The 17,419-nt window shown below is 45.3% G+C and overlaps 1 protein-coding gene across 3 annotated transcripts; it reads left to right on the forward strand.

Annotated features, from left to right (window-relative positions):
- The first annotated feature begins 297 nt into the window (after positions 1 to 297).
- Positions 298 to 17,056, forward strand: RMDN3 (regulator of microtubule dynamics 3). 3 transcript variants are annotated; one of them, XM_037834297.1, is made up of 13 exons: positions 298 to 426; positions 772 to 1,010; positions 3,435 to 3,627; positions 4,036 to 4,179; positions 9,013 to 9,274; positions 10,070 to 10,172; positions 13,210 to 13,270; positions 14,869 to 14,944; positions 15,097 to 15,174; positions 15,436 to 15,534; positions 15,831 to 15,884; positions 16,019 to 16,099; positions 16,409 to 17,056. In XM_037834297.1, exons 2-13 carry the CDS (start codon positions 824 to 826, stop codon positions 16,460 to 16,462), a joined length of 1,392 nt encoding a protein of 463 aa, XP_037690225.1. In that variant the 5' UTR covers positions 298 to 426; positions 772 to 823; the 3' UTR covers positions 16,463 to 17,056. The 3 variants fall into 3 exon arrangements, 2 of the variants coding, with proteins under 2 accessions (XP_037690225.1, XP_037690226.1); XM_037834298.1 differs by having other exon boundaries at positions 360 to 426; positions 817 to 1,010; XR_005216480.1 differs by having other exon boundaries at positions 377 to 1,010; positions 16,000 to 16,099.
- Positions 17,057 to 17,419: the final 363 nt, after the last annotated feature.

Raw genomic sequence — 17,419 nt, forward strand, 5'->3', positions numbered from 1 at the left:
CCGATATGAAATAGTCTGAGCTATCACAGGGGAGAGGGTGGCATTTTCTTGGTAAAAATGGGATCATTCTAGGCAGAAGCTAGGTAGAAACAAGGTAGAAAGAGTGAAAATGATGAGCACATTCGGGGAGGAGCAGGTAATGTGGTGTGACTGAAAGGAAATGGAACTTTCAGCTTTCCCGGTTCTTCCTTCTCTCCTCCACCTCCTCTGGGTTTCCCGTGCCCGCTCTCCGCTGGCTCCGCCCTTCTCGCGTGTCACCGTGGCCCCGCCCCCTGAAGTAAACAAGCGCTGGAGGCGGAGCCTAGTGTGGTCATGTTCCCGGGCCTCCCTGCGGCGCCTGAGCTGGCGGCGCGGCTTAAATAACGTCACTGTCATTGACAGTGTGAGGCAGTGTCCGTGGCTGCTGCCATGGTGGCGAGCTGCCGGGTAATGCTCTGAGGGTCTGAGTTGATTTCCTATCACGCCCGAGCGCCCTCGACGGCGCGGCCCAGGCGGCGGCTTAGTTGTCTCTTGTGCCGTGAGGCTGAGCTGGGGGTTGAAGACCCAGAAGCCAGGTTCCTGTGATGTGGTCTTAGGGGGCGTGTTGGAGGGGAGACGAGGGCCAAGCTGGGAGAAAGGCGCGGTAGTTTAGTCCCACTGGGCTGGCCGAAGCCTTAGGGACTGCATTGGAGTGAGGGTAGTCTGGAGCTCAAGGTCTGGGCGATGGGATGTTTCCAGGGATTCGGCCTTCGGGTGGGTGGGTGAGGCTCACGAATCTCTCCCACTCTTCAGCTTTCCCCGCCGCCTTCTGTTCCTCGTGGCTCCCGCGGGTTGCAGGTGCAGCATGTCTAGTTTAGGAGCCCTGGGCGGCGGCCGCACCGGGTTGGGGCTGTTGCTGGGCACCGCCGCGGGCCTTGGATTCCTGTGCGCCCTTTCCATCCAGCGGTGGAAACGGACCCAGCGCCATGGCCGGAGCCAGAGCCTGCCCAACTCCCTGGACTACACGCGGACTTCAGAGTCCCGACGCGAGGGTAAGAGCCCATCCCCTAGGGCCGCAGTCCCTGCTGACAGGTAGACCCAGAGTCCGGGCTGCCTTTAGGAGAGCCTGTGGGACCAGGGCAACGAGGCGGGGTGGGGGTGCCTGAGGATTTCACTTTCTTGGAAAGGTTAGTGAAAAGAAAAGCAATCTTTATGTAGGAAATATATTGTGAAAAGACTTTAGTTTTCACTTTCAGTTCTGGCCACATAGTAAAAGAATCCGAAAGAAGGAATTAAAAGTCTTGAGGATTACTCAAAATCATTAGAATTTGAAGGAACCTTAGAAACTAGTCTAAATTTTTTGTTTTTCTTAGGAGGAAATTGAGATTTTAAAAGATTGAGAAACTTTCCATGGGCTGTCACAGAGCAATTAAGTGGCTAGGGTTGGGCCTGGTCACCTTGTCCAGTGGACTTTTCACAGTCTGGGGCTGAGAGCTCACTTAATGCAACTGAAGCTGAGTGTGGCTGGAAGCCTGCCACAGCTGAAATGGGTAGTGCTTTCAGTTTTGTAAAACTTGCATGTTAACTCCTTTCACCAAAGCATCCAAGGCTGGTTTAAACCCCTCACCTTCTTCATCAGTTTTGGCTAATAGGGGAATGTTCAGATCATCTCACCCAGGTTAATTGGGAATGAGTGTCTTCTCTAATTACCACTGCCAGCTGTGACCTTAGCCATGTTGGTTTGGAAAAGTTAGTTTTGGAAGAGAGTCTTCAGAGTTATTCCTTTATTATAACCTGGTGGGAACCTGCTATTTACTGCAGGTGTGCTTGTTTCTCCTTCCCTTTCTCATGTGTTTTGTTTGTTTCTCATTTCTTTGTAGTAGTCTGTTTTCTGCTGAGGTTGGGACAAAGTGGCCAAATTCTCAGGGATCTTTACTGCTTTATTGCTTCAAACATTGTAATCTGGCATAGATTGTTTAACTAAAGCTTTGTGTTTACCTGGGCTATGGGTCCTACCTTCCACCCTCTTCCCTGTTTTTACATTTTCCAGTTCAGTTGCTTAGGTGGGTATCGGCTTGCTAGCATTTCACTGTGGGAATTTATCTCAAGCTCAATTCAGGGTTGGGTCAATTGGCACATGTTTTTTCTTTTCCATTTATTAGAGAATTTGTGGATTAACAGAATAATCAAGCATAAAATACAGAATTCCCATATACCACTCTATTATTAACCACTTGAATTGGTGTGGAACATCTGGTATAATTGATGATAGCACATTTTATAACTGTTCTATTAACCATAGTCCATAGTTTAACTTAGGGTTCACTGTGTTGCCTAGTTCCATGGATTTTTCTTAAAATTTTATTGTTAACCATATATGCAATCTAACATTTTACCTTTTAGCACATGGTTTTTTTTTCTGTTTAGTTTTTAATTTTTTATTGTGGTAACATACAACATAAAATTTCTCATTTTAACCACTTTAAATCTACAATTCAGCGATAGTTACATTCACAGTGTTGTACTGACATCACCACCAACCATTATCAACACTTTTCCATCACCACAAACAGAAACTCTGTGCCCATTAAGCAATAACTTCCAATTCTGCCTCTTCCTACCCCCTTGGGCTTTTCCTATGGGGTCTGGATGGGTCTTTTCCACTGCACCTTTTCTCTTAATAGCTGACTGTTTTCTTTTTGCCCCTCTGATTAGATGAAGTGGGGTTCTTGAGAGGAGTTCAGAGTTCTCTTCACTATTTTGTGATGTGAGAGATCAGAATTTGAGTGAGCTCAGTGTTAGTTTTGCTTTGTGGTTGGTATTTGACTGCCTGGTATTTGGGCACTAGATAGTCTTTCCTGGAGGCAGTTGTGGCAGCAGCCAGGTTGTGTTTTCTAAAAGTAATGTTTATCAATGGAAAATTTAGACCAAGTTGCTGTAAACAATTTTTGGAACAAGTTAATAGTATGAGTTAGTAAAATACAGAAAAGCTGAACCAAGAAAAACCATCCAATTTATATCATTCAGACATAAACTGAAATGTTAACAATGGTTATTGCTCTTATCTGTTATTTTTCTCTGTAGTTTTAAAAAAAAATTTTTCTGGTAACATATATAATGTAAAATTTCCCATTTTCACCACTTTCAGGTAAAGGTTTGTCTTTAACAGGGCAGCTGCTCTGCTTTCTAGGTACTGCATTCTTGCGAGCATTGCACATTATCTGCTGTGGGGTGCAGCACTGCTGAAGGATTCTGGTGGGGAAGGTTCTTAGAGGAAAGAGCTCTTGTTTAGAGAGTGGGATCTTGTTTTTCTCTTTGCATAGTTATTTGGGACATGTTTCCATGACTTAGCCTTGAAAATATGCCATCTGAACCTCAAGAGTCTTCTTTGTAAATTGAACTTTGATGAGGACCAAGTGTTCTTGAATTCTCGGTGAGAGATCCCTTCCTCCCTATCTCCTGTCCCCTTCCTTCAGTTATGCTGTTGCGGGCAGCCCCAGGTGAGGCTGGAGATGCTGCGGTGCTGCCCAGCCTTCCTCGAGAAGGGCGGGAGGAGGTGCTGGACCGTCTGGACTTTGTGCTGACCAGCCTCGTGGCCCTGCGGCGGGAGGTGGAGGAGCTGAGGAGCAGCCTGCAGGGGCTTGCTGGGGAGATTGTTGGGGAGGTCCGGTGAGTAGTAGGGCTTCTTCTCCTGCTTTGCTCCCCACTCCACCCCACTTTCTTCCTGCCTCTACTGCTTTTTCAGCACCGGCATGTTTTGGCCTTTGCTGTCTGTCTTTTAAGGAAGAAGACGCTTTATGGCTTCTAACCTAATTTGACGGGGAGCAGTACAACTGGTCCCTTGCCTTGTACAGGCTCTTCGCCACTCATGGGATCTCATGGTCTGTTCTAGCAGCTGGAACTCTTTGTCCTGCCTAACCTGTCTGCTGGGTCTAGGAGCCTTTGTTCCTCTCAAGAGGGTGGAGACCCAGGAATTTTCCCTACTTGTGGCCCTTTAATGAAGAATGGTAGTAAGAAGCTCCCCCATGGTGATGGGAAAGACAGGCTGGAAGGGGCCTAATGGGACCTGCTTTCCAGATCCCACATGGAAGAGAACCAGAAAATGGTTCGGCGGCGAAGATTCCCGTTTGCCCGAGAGAGGAGCGACTCCACTGGCTCCAGCTCTGTGTACTTCACGGCCACCTCGGGAGCCACATTCACAGATGCTGAGAGTGAAGGAGGGTAAGTTGTCTCTCCTGGAGGTAGTTGTGGCAGCGGCCCAGGTTGTATTGTTTAAAAGTAATGTTTATCAATGGAAAACTCAGACCAAGTTGCTGTAAATAATTTAGGGAACAAGGTAAGGGTCTAAGTAAATAAAATACAGAGAAGTTGAACCAAGAAAAACCGTCCAGTTTATATCATTCATTTCTTTCACTGAGTGGCTGAACCAGGTTTACAGAGATCTTCAAGCACTAAGAATGCTCCCTCTCCCTGCCAGTTAACCATCTTCCCACAGGAGAGGATTGCCCATGCTCCCTTGCCATTTTTACTGGTGAGAAGTTCTTGGTGGCCCAGGAGTTCTGACCATAAGGCCCCACAGTAAGGTGGGGCAGTAGGCAGGGGTCTGGTGGACAGCTTCTTCCAAGCCTGCTCAGTCTAAAGTTTCTTTTAAAATTTTAAACCAATAGTGCCATTTTGAATCTTTGGTCCCAAGGATAAGGATCTTAATGAACATCTTTGTTGCTGTGCCTGATGCTGTAGGGGCAACATCTGCCTTGATTGGCTTCCAGGTTCCATCATTGAGGTAGCCCATGTGAGAGCTAGAGGTTGCTTATCTCCTTGGTGGCCTCTGTTGACCTCTCTTCCTCAAGGAAAATATTGGTGCAGAGAACAGTGAAGCCTTTTACTAGGTTGAGCAGTGGTTGAGCCATAAACATATGAAACTACAGGTTAAAATCAGCCATTTAGGATAATCTTTGCAGGATTGCCCTCTTTAGCTAAAACACCATGTACTATTAGCTACCATTTATTCTTCATTCTCTCTGTGACAGACGCTGTGCTAAGTGTTGTAGAGGTGTTTCCTTGCTCCTTACTGCTATTCCCCCTATTTCTCAAATGGAAAACCTGAGGCTTCATTAAGTTTGATGACATGCCTAGGGTTGTACAACTAAGTGGTAGCAGTTCATTGTGTAGACTTAGCCTGACTCTGACTCCATTCTCACAGCTGTGAGGGTCTGTGATCTGAGGCATGGCTTGGTCATCAGGGTACATAGGGTTTCACAGGAAGACATATAACGGGGAGCCCTGGGGAGTTCTACCCATTGTCTAAGGGATGCCATGGCTCGCTGCCGAGGGAAGGCCTGAGGCGTAGCAGTGCAGTTTCTTTAGCACATCTTGTTCAAATAATTTCAGCTTCATTTTCTTGTTTGGACTATTATAGTCTCTCACCTCTCTTCATTTGGTTTTCTAAGGAAATTAAGAACAATGTTACTCTCCTTTTCCGTGTCACTGCCATTGGGCATTGTATGATTTGATTATTGCTCTTAAATGCCTCTTTAAAAAAGTGAAGACTTGGTGAAGAGCTATATAATCCTCTATCCATGACTGCAGCTGCCTGGGTTGTCTGATCCTTTTATCTGTATTCTCAAGGTCTAGCAGAAGTGGCCCTTTCTATTCAATTTGCCTAATACCACTGGGCCAAGAGATGCTTCCAGAAGGCTATTAGATGAGAGGGCAAAAATAAAATTAATATTCAACACACATCTGGATTAAAAAGAGGACTAGAATTAATTTATAGACACTGAGACTTAAAGAACTTTTCTGTGGAACCAAAGTAAGCAGGTAACTTAGGTGGGGAATTGACGTCAGAACTTTGTAAGAGGGACCTTCAGTAGAATAGGAGAGGTTACAGCTCTGTCCAAGATCAGAAAGCAGAACTCAGGTGCCTGAATGATAGTTTAAAGAAGTCATACAAACTTCTGGGATCAGTGAGAGCCAGAGTGGTTAACCAGGGAAGCCTGTGGGTACTTTACTGCTTGGGGTGTCCACTGGAACTCCCAAGGCCACGAGGGCCAGGACAGGGCTGGCAGCCACCTGGGGTGGGTCAAAGAGAGGGGCGCTTTCTTGATTGTAGCTCCACAGGCTCAGTAGTCTTGTGACATGTCGAAGCTGATGGTGGTGCAAGACATTGGTTTAGCTGGCTGCTCTTTGGGGCAGGTGCCATAACGAATAATTCTTTACACCAGGGTCTGTGCCATATGGATCAAGGGGGAATTTGGGGAGGGGACAAAAACTATGGTATGGCTTTGAGCAGGTAAGCCAGGGGAAGAGGAGCTTCTTTGAGGGAGGAGGGGATAAGAAGCATTCACTGGGTTTCCTGCTCTGCTGAAAGCTGTATGCCCTCCTCCCACATAAAACAAAATAGCAAGTTTGAGCTCCCAGGAGGTCGGCTGGCTGGGGCAGAAGCAGAAATCACTGTGTGGCTCCAAAAGCTTGCTCCCTAGACATTGTACGGAACACAACTTAAGTTTCCTCCCTGTCAGGACATAACTTGCATTAAAACACCAGCTCTTCCAGCAAGCCTTCCCAGGCAAGAGGGACTGCCTGCAACTTCATCTTCACTCCTCTTGGGCATTTATTGCTGCTTTTATCTCCCTCACCACTAAGAACCTCTTAGGCTCAGGGCTTTGCCTGTTCATCTTTGAATGCCTCCCAGCTCAGCCCCTCCAATGGGGGTTTAGGAGAAGTTGAAACAAAGAAACTTATTGCTATACAGAGGGGATATGTGTGTAACTGAGTCCTTGATCACTAACTAGTGAGCTCTCCTCCAGGAGAAGAGGTGAGTCAGGTACCTCTGGCCCCCTTGGGTGCCTGGCCCACTGTGGGAATCATGAGTTCCTCCTGTGTGCACAGCTCTGAGGTCCTTTTCAAAGATCCCCACCCAGTCCCTGGCTGATCTGAAAAGCCTCAGTTTGTATTAAACAAAAGGGTCACTTCCCTCTCTGGTGAATTTCTCCAAGGGCTAGGTTGGTGGTGAGGGAGGTGTGGCCTTGATGAAGAGATGGCAGACCATGTAGCCTTGGCCACGTGATAAATCTGTTCAAGTCATGGACAATGCCAGGCAGTGGGGTTTCAGGTTAGTGACACAACTCCTTAAAATGGGGCTGAGGTGCAATAAAAGTCCTCTTCCTCACCATGACAGACTCACCGAAGTCTCCCTGCCTCTCAGGGCTCTACTAGCAACTACTCCGTGTGGGGAACAGGGCCCCTCCTGGCCTCTGCTTTTCCTTGGCCATGTGATCTCTGCAGCTTTTAGGACCCAGAGGAATTGCACCATTTAGGATTTGCCTCCTGGCTCAGATCCCTGGGGAGACTGCTGACTCCTGTGCTCCAGCAGGGATAAGAGCAGTGGGTCCTCTCTGAGAGTGCTAGAGGCCCCTTCTGAGCTCCAGATTGGCTGAGGCAGCTCTTAACCCAGCAGGGAATGGAGTCTCCCTTCTTTCCTCCATTCTGCTTTTGAGCCTGCCTGGGCTGAGTAGGGGTGTTGCAGGGACTCTGGTTTGACTTTCTCCTTTGAGGCAGGTTATTGTTCAAGCCTTAGGGATCAATTGTGTGGTCTCTCTCATCACAACCTAAGTTGGTTGTGAAACCTGATGCCACTTTTCCTTGTCCGTTAGTTTATAAAGCTTATTGCAAATTGCTAGAAGGGAAAGAAATCTAGATAGCCTCTTCAAAAGCAAGGTGAGGTTAGCAAAGTTTTAAAAACTTTACAAGTTATAGATGTTCTTGGGGTCCCTTTTTTAGATGAGTGGAAACCCCTTTGTAAAGAAGCAGTTGTTATGGTTGGGCACTGGTTCTGGTGGCTCACTTGGCACTTCCTGGAGCCTCATTGTTTGGCTTTCTGGATGAAGACAGCTTTAGCCTACAATCCCTGGGTTTAGGCTCTCTTGTATTGATTTGATTTGTAGGTATCTTCCTCATACCTCCTAGTTGTTTTGCTCCAGCCATAGGGATCCTGCGCTTATCTTTCTTTTCAGGAGGGAGGGAGGCTTATACCTAAATGACCCTGAGATTTTTCCTGTGTTTCAGAATCTTCTGATAGAACCTGAATCTTCCTTTACTTAGTTTGGATGTCTCTCTGGTGTTTAGTTCTGGCCTCTGCAAGGTCCTACCTTCTCCCAATAGATTGTCTGATTCAGTTGGCAATTAAAGAAACACCTTAATCAATTGCTGGTTGAAGCTGAGACCCAGGAGAAACTTGGCTTCCTCTCCAGTGGTTCATCAGGTTTGGGACTCTCTAGGACCCACCCAACTTCCTCCTCTCCTGCTTCTAGCTGCAAAGTGGTCCTTACTGCCATCAAATTCCTAAGGTTCCCAAGGGCCACTCCTGTTGCAGTTTAGGTTCAGTTGCTGACTTGGGGCAAATTTAATCGAGGCACAAATTTAATTGAGAAAGAAAGTATGGATATTTGTGGTTGCTGAAAGCCTCAGAGGCTGGCACCCAACCTGTTGGTTCTGGCAGGTGCCTTTGGCTGATAAAGCAAAAATGACTAATAAACCCTTAGCCTAGAGAGTAATCTAGCTGAGAAGATCAGCTCCACCTATGTCTTAGGGCTTTTTATCTTAAGAATTTCTTTTTATTTACAAAAAGAGTTTATGCTCACGACAGAAATCATATATAACATTAAAAGATAGAAGAAAAAATTAGTTTTAATTCCTTCACCCTGAGGGATCAGGCAATATTTTGGTACATACCCTTTCTAGGAATTTATTTTTTCTTCCCTGTTTTCTGGCAGGCTGGGTGGTTAGCTAAGCAGTTGGTTCTCAGAATGGCCCTGACTCATGGGACCCCGAGCTGGTCACTCTTCTCCTGGGTCATTTTCCCAGCCCATAGTTCCCATAGGAAACCTTCTTATGAGGACAAATACCTGTCCCTATGTGATAGGAATGGTTCCTATTTGGTGCTTTGGACAATGTACCATAAAGAGTCCCTCTTTGTGGGTGGGGGAGATAGACCTCTGGAGTTTTGGAGGCTGAATTATCCCTTCCCTTGACCCTGTCACATTTTTCTCCCAGTTACACAACAGCCAATGCCGAGTCTGACTATGACCGGGACTCTGACAGGGAGAGTGAGGATGGGGAGGATGAAGTGAGCTGTGAGACTGTGAAGATGGGAAGAAAGAAGTCCCTGGACCTGGAGGAGGAAGTGGCTTTGGGCCTGGCACCTGGTACCCTGGAGGATATGCTGCCCCTCCTGCAGCAGGCAGACGAGCTGCACCAGGGCAGTGAGCAGAGCAAACGAGAGGGCTTCCAGCTGCTGCTCAACAACAAGCTGGTGGTGAGGCTCCCAGCTGTCGGTGTGCTCCCACCCTCCTCCCATCGTCCCTCTCCGATCCTCAGGGAATGACAGAAGGCCAGTGTAGTTACTGACTTCTGCAAGGTGACACAAGAAGGGAAATGGGGTTGAGATGGCTAGTTCTGCATCCTGAAGGGACTCCTGCCCACCCCCACCCCCCATGTTGAGCATCCTGTTCCAGGGAGGCCAAGTGCTGACTCTAGCGGTTCATGCACTGTGCCCTGAGCAGTCCTCTGCCTACAATGGAGGTGCTGCCAAAGAGCACTACCTCACCATAGGGGGAAATGTGGAAAGGACTGGAATAGTTTCTTCCTCTCCCCTTCTGCTCCGGTCCCCCTTGAAGTCTCCATCACAAGTGATGGGTGGATAGTCCACTTTACTGCAATTCTGTTCTCCCCAGGTTCACCACCAAAATTTATGCCCATCCAGGAACAAAGGTCTCCAAAGTTAGAATTTTCCCTTTTCTTGGGCAGTTTCACCTTTTGTTCATTGTGTCAGCAAGACTTCTCTCTCTTGCTTTGCCTCATTACATATTCTTGGAGTTGACCTTTTCTCCTGGCAGTATTAGGCCAGAATGCCCATACCCTGTGTTGTGCAGAGTATAGGCTAGAGAAATAATGTGGCATCAGTCAACAGCATATGGGGGGTGGAGGGCTGTGCATAGGGGATGGCCTGATTTCAATCAATGGTCAAAACACTTTAGCTTGGGGAGAGGGCCAGGACCCCTCTCTGAGGCCGAGGGAAGGGGGCCTCATACCTTCTCTGCTTGGTTTGCAGTATGGAAGCCAACAGGACTTTCTTTGGCGCCTGGCCCGGGCCTACAGTGACATGTGTGAGCTCACTCAGGAGGTGAGCGAGAAAAAGTCATATGCCCTAAATGGTAAGCGCTGATGGGTTCCTGGTGGCAAAGTGACTGACTTTGGGGTGGGGGGAGCCATCCCATCTATGTGGGCCCAGGAGAACTGCCAGGATGCTCGCTATCAGGGCAATTGTGGCTCAGTTAGTTACTCACCAGAGACAAATTCTTTGGCTCCCAAGGACCCCTGCTTCCTCCTTTTAAGAGAGCATGGTCCCTTCTTTCCTGCACAACTTGGTGATTGAATGCCACAGGAACACAGATTTTTAGTAATAGTTATATTAGCATTATTCTTTGCCCTCATTTCTCAACCACAAGGAGGGAGCAAAGCCTCTTAATCTGAGTTTTTTTTTGTTGTTGTTTTTTGCCCCTGGTTAGCATATATTTCTCTTTTTGTGCCTGGCTTATTTCGCTCAGCATTATGTCTTCAAGGTTCATCCATGTTGTCATATGTTTCACAAGATCGTTCCTTCTTACTGCCGTGTAGTATTCCATCGTGTGTATATACCACATTTTATTTATCCACTCATCTGTTGAAGGACATTTGGGTTGTTTCCATCTCTTGGCAATTGTGAATAATGCTGCTATGAACACTGGCGTGCAGATATCTGTTCGTGTCACTGCTTTCTGATCTTCTGGGTATATACCGAGAAGTGCAATCGCTGGATCGAATGGTAACTCTATATCTAGTTTTCTAAGGAACTGCCAGACTGACTTCCAGAGTGGCTGAACCATTATACAGTCCCACCAACAATGAATAAGAGTTCCAATTTCTCCACATCCCCTCCAGCATTTGTAGTTTCCCGTTTGTTTAATGGCAGCCATTCTAATCGGTGTTAGATGGTATCTCATTGTGGTCTTAATTTGCATCTCTCTAATAGCTAGTGAAGCTGAACATTTTTTCATGTGTTTCTTGGCCATTTGTATTTCCTCTTCAGAGAACTGTCTTTTCATATCTTTTGCCCATTTTATAAAATTGGGCTGTCTGTACTATTGTCATTGAGTTGTAGGATTTCTTTATATATGCAAGATATCAATCTTTTGTCAGATACATGGTTTCCAAAAATTTTTTCCCATTGAGTTGGCTGCCTCTTTACCTTTTTGAGAAATTCCTTTTGCCCCTGGTTAGGAATCTGGTTTCAGATATGGAGCCTATGAGGCAGGTTTTCTAAAAATATAATGAATGAAATGTATTTGAGGGCCCAGAAGGGAATAATCTCCCAGCATAGGTGGTTACTGCTGGCTTAGAAATTGCTGGGATCTACTTAGTAAGTCTTTTGCCAAAGTCTGCAACCTTGGGGTAAGATGCATCTAACCCATGCCAGGCTCAGGGCTTGTCCTTATCTGTCATGAGGTCACTGAGAATCCAGGGACTCGGGAAAGAGACTGGTCTCATGGGAAGATGTGTCCTGCCTAGCCACACATTCTTCTGAATAAGGCACCATCAATGGGCTTCCAGGTCTTGAGTTTCAGGTAGTTATCTAAAGTTAACTGAATTATCTAAAGTGGATCTGTCTCCTTTCCCATTTGTGTAAGTACAGCCTTGAAAATACTGTTGAATCTCTGATAAAGTAGAATCTGACAATACTGCAAGATCATTGTAAACATTCATTTTTGTTGTAGAATTCTGTTGCTATAGAAAGAGTAGGCCGATTGAGTTGAATGTTTATTGATATAGATCTTAGAAAAATCTTTAGAGGTTTCATTAGTTTGCTTCTTTCTCTTCAAAAGTTTCTGCTTTCTCCTAAATTTCAATTCTGGTAACTGATAAATAAGCCTTTGGACTGAACTTTAGACTCTGGGTATCAACAACCTTTCCTTTCCTTTTGATCAGTGATGATATCTTATTTACACTAGTAGACAACCATGAACCGAAACGTGGAAGGGATAGGTGATAGAGCAGCCACAGTCAGCAGTGGCCTGGCCTGGTTTCACAAGCTTAGCACCCTTGGACAGGTCTGTTCCTGCTGGACGTCTGATGAGAATGAAATGTCTGTGAAAGTCCTGCTCTGGGACTTTAATTTTAGCAAGGATAGTCCTGAAAGGCTAATGTTTCCACTTCTTGCTGTTCTAGAAGCTGGACCACCAGAAGATAGCCATTTTATGGGATCTCAGGCAAAGGCTGTCCTCTCCAGTCTATCTAGCTTGGCACCTGGGTCAAAGCCTCAGGGTTTAACCCAGGAACTAGTGAAAAGGATAGAGAACTTGTCAGAAACTGGCTGTGTCATTCTTAGATATTATTCTCCTAATGAGACAATGCCCCTTGAAGGAGGCAGAGAGAAATCCCCTAAGAAAGACAATGTCTCTTATTGGTGGGGGCCATATAATTATTTGTAAAGGGGAATGTAGGGTCTTTCACAGCATCAGTTGTCTTAAAAATGCATTTATTGTGTTAACACAATACCATGATTACCATAACTCAAAAATATGGGGAAAAATTCAGATTAACTAGCCCCCCACCACTTCAACAAATCACATTTGTTCCATTTTCTCCACATTTCTTTCCAAATCCTGTTTTAATCAAGGAGAAATCCCATTTGCAGTGTGCCCTTTTCTCTGATGTGTAGGCACAACAGTCTTCATCTGGATGGCTCTAAGCAGTAGCCCCCTTGACACTGATTTGGGCCTGGGTTTCTTTGTTATTCTTGGTGCCTAGAAAACTTGGGTAAGACAAAATGAAAGTCATTTCTGGTCAGACCTCAGATCATTTGGCTCTTGTGAGGAGGTTTTGACCTAAAACAGATTGATATTTTGGATTCTTCTGAGAATTTGATCAAAGCTGTGGACTCTTCCCCCAATAAAATACATATATGCCTAAAAATTTTATGTAATTTCTAAGGCATTCATGGATGGCCTGAAGCCTGTCCATAGACCTCAATGAAAAATCCTCCCAGGTTCCTTTATATTTCCGTTTGCGTCCCTTCATATTTGAAATGTTAAAATTTGCTTTAAGAAATGCAGGTGGGGTGTTATGAGCAGTAAATCATTCTTCCCACAGCCCTTTCTCTGGAAGGGTATGTAGGAGTCTTTGTCAACTTCTGGATTCACCTTTGTCCTACAGGAAAAGAAGAAGCAGAGGCTGCTCTGGAGAAGGGGGATGAGAGTGCTGAATGTCATCAGTGGTAATAACACTGGGCATCCTGGGGAAGAGCCAGCATGGGTTAGCAGTGGAGGATAAGTGCCCCTTTTCTCTGTGCTGACCACAAAGGCATCTGCTAGAAGAACCAGGAGAGGGAGCTGTACCCCCACCTAACCCTATACCCCCACCTTTAACCCCAGCCAGAGAACAGTTTTCTTTGGGGGAGGTGCCTTAGGGATGAGGCAACAGAGTAAGATTTTTTCTCTTGGAGCTTAGAAAAATGGGTAGCTTGTTAAGAGTCATCCTAGTTACAAAACTTGTGGATTCTTGGTTCCTCAGGGAAGCTGGGATACTTTGAAGTTACCCTCTTCTGTAAAAGCTCTTCTTTCTCCTAGCCGCTCTCCTTGGCTGGTGGTGGACTTTGGCTAATTTGCTTTGCTCATATGAGGAAAAGTAGATGTGAGCTCACCACCCAGAAAGTCCAATGGGTGTCAGTTCATTAGCTTATAAAAACATTGGCACTGTTTATAGTCTTACATGAGGTAAATTTCTGCCAACTTGTATGGGTCAGAGCCCAGTCAATTTTGTGTCCTGAGCCCTGGTTCCAGCTCCTTGAGTGAACATTTAGTGAAAATGTTCCTTTCCTTTTTCTACTTCCTTGCTTTCCATTATCTCTGCCCTCAGATTGTGAACTAAGAGAGAAGCTGTGTTTCTCTATCTGTTACTGAAACTTTGTCTCTGGAAGGGCTCTTTTCAGAGGCCAGGTTAATTTCTTGGATGTCACAAGTGTTGCTTCCCTGAGCTCACAGGGATGGTAACTAAAAAACTATTTCTTAGCTATTCCTAGGGAATAGCTGTTTGGAGTAAACATGGAAATAAGCCGGTGGTACTGTCTCATGCAAGTATTTCCAGAAAATTTGGTGAATACATGGAATAGAAACTGTGCTTCTAGGAACAGTAGTGGGGGGTGGGGGCTGAGGTAGTGAGACCTTGTTTTTGAAGATAGATGGGAAGTTGCTGGCTTTGTTCCCTTGTGTGGTAAGATGTCAGGGATTGGAGGCTAAAACCAGAGGCCATTCTTCCTCTGCTTCTGTTGCTTCCCAAGTTAACAGAAACTCCTTGACATCCATCCCAATTACACTGTCTTAGAATACAGTTTCCCAGGTTCCATGATGTACCTGTACACTTCAAACCCTCTTTTAATGTCTGCTCAGGAGACAAAGAGCAATGTACTCAAGTCTCTTACACCTTGATGCTGATCTCCTGGTTTCAAATTTTTATGACACTTGTGGCTATATCCTTTATGAGAGGGGAAATTTCTGATACTGGAGATTTGGACTGGGACCTTGTCTAAATATTCTTAGATGTAGAGAAGATTTACTGTGGAGGACCAAGCATTTTTGTACCTAGTATGCTTTGGAGAACTGTGAATCTACCAGTGTGTTTGCTGGGGAATATTAATTGGAACAACAGGCCTGTGAAGAAAGAGTTATATACAGATGGAAATTGTATTTTCAGCTTTAGTTGGAGGGTGAAGGGCAGCGGCAGTGCACCCAGGCCTTGTGTGGGAAGCCTATTCCTTGAAGTGATGGTCTCCAAATCCTTCCTGTTCCTGAGCTTGCTGCTGCTTCCCCTCCTTAGGTATGCAGTGCTTTGTGGTCAGCTGGCTGAGCATGAAGGTATCCAGAGGCGCATCCAGAGTGGTTTTAGCTTCAAGGTGAGGATAGCTTCTCTCCCTCCTCTGTGCTGTCCTTGTCTGGATTCCTTGCTACCTCTCAGCTCCCTTAGAAGGGCTTTTCTACCCCTTCGGTGACTTGCCTCTATTCCCTTGGCAACTGATGTTAGTTTATTTACATTTCCCCCTTTTAGGAGCATGTGGACAAAGCCATTGCTCTCCAGCCGGAAAACCCCATGGCTCACTTTCTCCTTGGCAGGTGGTGCTACCAGGTGAGCTACGTTCCTGGGCTTGACAGGGTTCTAAGTATCCTGTGAAACTGATCTCCTTGCCAAGAAGAACAGAGGCCTTGGCTTCTTGTGCCTGGTTCAGGTGCCATTTCTTCTGAATGCTCGTGTCATTGGTGTTTGGGACCCAGCTTTGTTTGCCTGTGATTGTTTCCAGTGTTGACTGTGATTATTTCCAGTGCAGAATATTCCATGTTCCTAAAGTTGCTTCTTAAAACCGTTCATACCTTGATATTTTGGTGGCAGGTCTCTCACCTGAGCTGGTTAGAAAAAAAAACTGCTGCAGCCTTGTTTGAAAGTCCTCTCAGTGCCACTGTGCAGGATGCCCTCCAGAGCTTCTTAAAGGTATCAGGGAGGGGAGGAGGGCTAGACACCAGCCAAAAATGCCAGGGTGACCCTGTTTCTCCTAAGGACATTATTGGGACCTTTAATGGGAAGGATTTCTGGTAGGGAAAAATTCTGTATTTGCCTGCTCTGTGGGAAAATCAAAATGAGAGCTTTTTAAAAATACATACTCCCAGGCCTTATCCCAGACCCATTGAATCAGTCTCCAGGTTAGAGACTAGAAATGTTAATTTAATAAATTCTAATCTGACTTTTATTTGGGAACCTTTACTCAAATGCCTTCCTCCTTTCTCCAGGTGGAAGAACTACAGCCAGGATTTTCCAAAGCAGGAAGAGTATATATATCCAAGGTAAACTCACCTCCTCTTTACAGATGAAAACAGATATGTTGATGGTATTTCTGGGAGCTCTTTAACATATATATACTCTTCCTTTTCAAGTCTCCCATGATATTATTTATCCCAGGTTTTTACTGTCTTCTCAGTGCTACAGAGAACTAGGGAAGAACTCTGAAGCTAGACAGTGGATGAAGTTTGCTCTGGAGCTGCCAGATGTCACTAATGAGGTAGTATCTTTAGGAGCTTTTCTATCAGAGTCATCATGTGATCTTTCCAGGAAAGAAAAACTTCTCTTTGAGGTCTTACTTCACTAGGAAAAGAGACTACACTTTTGCATTTAGGCTCTTATGTTTACTTCTAAGGGGCTGAGACAGATTTCATAGGCTCCAGGCTATCCTGGAAAAGTGGGAGACTATGACAACAGGGCCCAGGAAGGAAACAAAGGACTCCTTTTCTCTAGTACCAGTGTTTTGGGAAATGTTGGCTCAGGATTTTGAATTCCAGACTGCTTCTGTTTGTCTATTTTTCCTCCCTAGGATTCAGCTTTCCAGAAGGACCTAGAAGAATTGGAAGTTATTTTAGGAGAATAATCACATTCCATGACTGTTAAGGAAGAGAATCAAGGCTATTTTGTATTAGGCCCTGCTTAGATCAGGAGACCAAAGCAAGACTGGTTTAGGGAGTGTCCCGACTCCTGGATGTGAATGCTACCTGCTACCATTCCCCAATTTCTTGCCTGTTGTCCACCAGCTAATTTATTCTATCCCTTATCTAATCTGAAATTGTGGAGGTAGTTGAGGTCTGGGTTTTTGTTGTTCTCCTCCTTATAAAGAAAAATCAACACTGCCTTTCACCTGCTGGTGAGGTAGAACTTCAAAGAGCTCTTAAGAACAAAGCACAGAATGTGTTAACCTTTTTCACTGATTCACTGTATATAGTCTTAAGATCACACCCTGCCTATCAGGGTGAAAGGAGGGGTCAGGGCAGCCCAAGGACATTGCCCTCTTATCACCTATCATGTAGATTCTTAACTGTATTCCTCGGATGACAGGCTGGAGTCCCAGCCGCTTTTGGAATGACAGCAGTGGCGTAAGGTTTATGAAGGTATGACACTACTGGTGTGAAGAGGTGCCTGGAATGTGTTGTGGTACAAATGTGAAATAAACCAAATTTGATTAGAAGTAGTTATATTCTCCTTTCTGATTTTTCACTTAAGCTCCTTATGCTTGCTTGACAATTCCAGAACTGTTTCCTTCTACAGAGGTTAAGAAATACAGGGTTCTAAATATAGAGTTTAGAATAAGCTCTTTGGTTAATGCTATTTCTAGTGGACATTTTAGTGTTACATGTAAATTAGTATTTTTAGCCTAAACAAGACCTGTTGCATCTAAACAGGTTGTACCCTTCCCCTTTGTGTTTACCCTTAGGGCCAACAGTGCAAAGCGTAATACAATCTGGAACGAAAATTCCAGCTAGAAGAAAAATTGAGACAAGTTTCTAGGTCACGGACTTAAATACTTCATAGGACTGTAAGACTGAAATGCTTT

This window comes from Choloepus didactylus, chromosome 4, assembly GCF_015220235.1.
Source record: "Choloepus didactylus isolate mChoDid1 chromosome 4, mChoDid1.pri, whole genome shotgun sequence".
NCBI classification, from domain to species: domain Eukaryota; kingdom Metazoa; phylum Chordata; class Mammalia; order Pilosa; family Megalonychidae; genus Choloepus; species Choloepus didactylus.

Bases quoted from the DNA above. Each gene is read 5' to 3' on its own strand.
- RMDN3 (XM_037834297.1), top strand. From the start codon at position 824: ATGTCTAGTTTAGGAGCCCTGGGCGGCGGCCGCACCGGGTTGGGGCTG. The intron at 1,011-3,434 runs GTAAGAGCCCAT...CCCTTCCTTCAG, and splicing joins TTCAGAGTCCCGACGCGAGG to TTATGCTGTTGCGGGCAGCC. The intron at 3,628-4,035 runs GTGAGTAGTAGG...CCTGCTTTCCAG, and splicing joins GAGATTGTTGGGGAGGTCCG to ATCCCACATGGAAGAGAACC.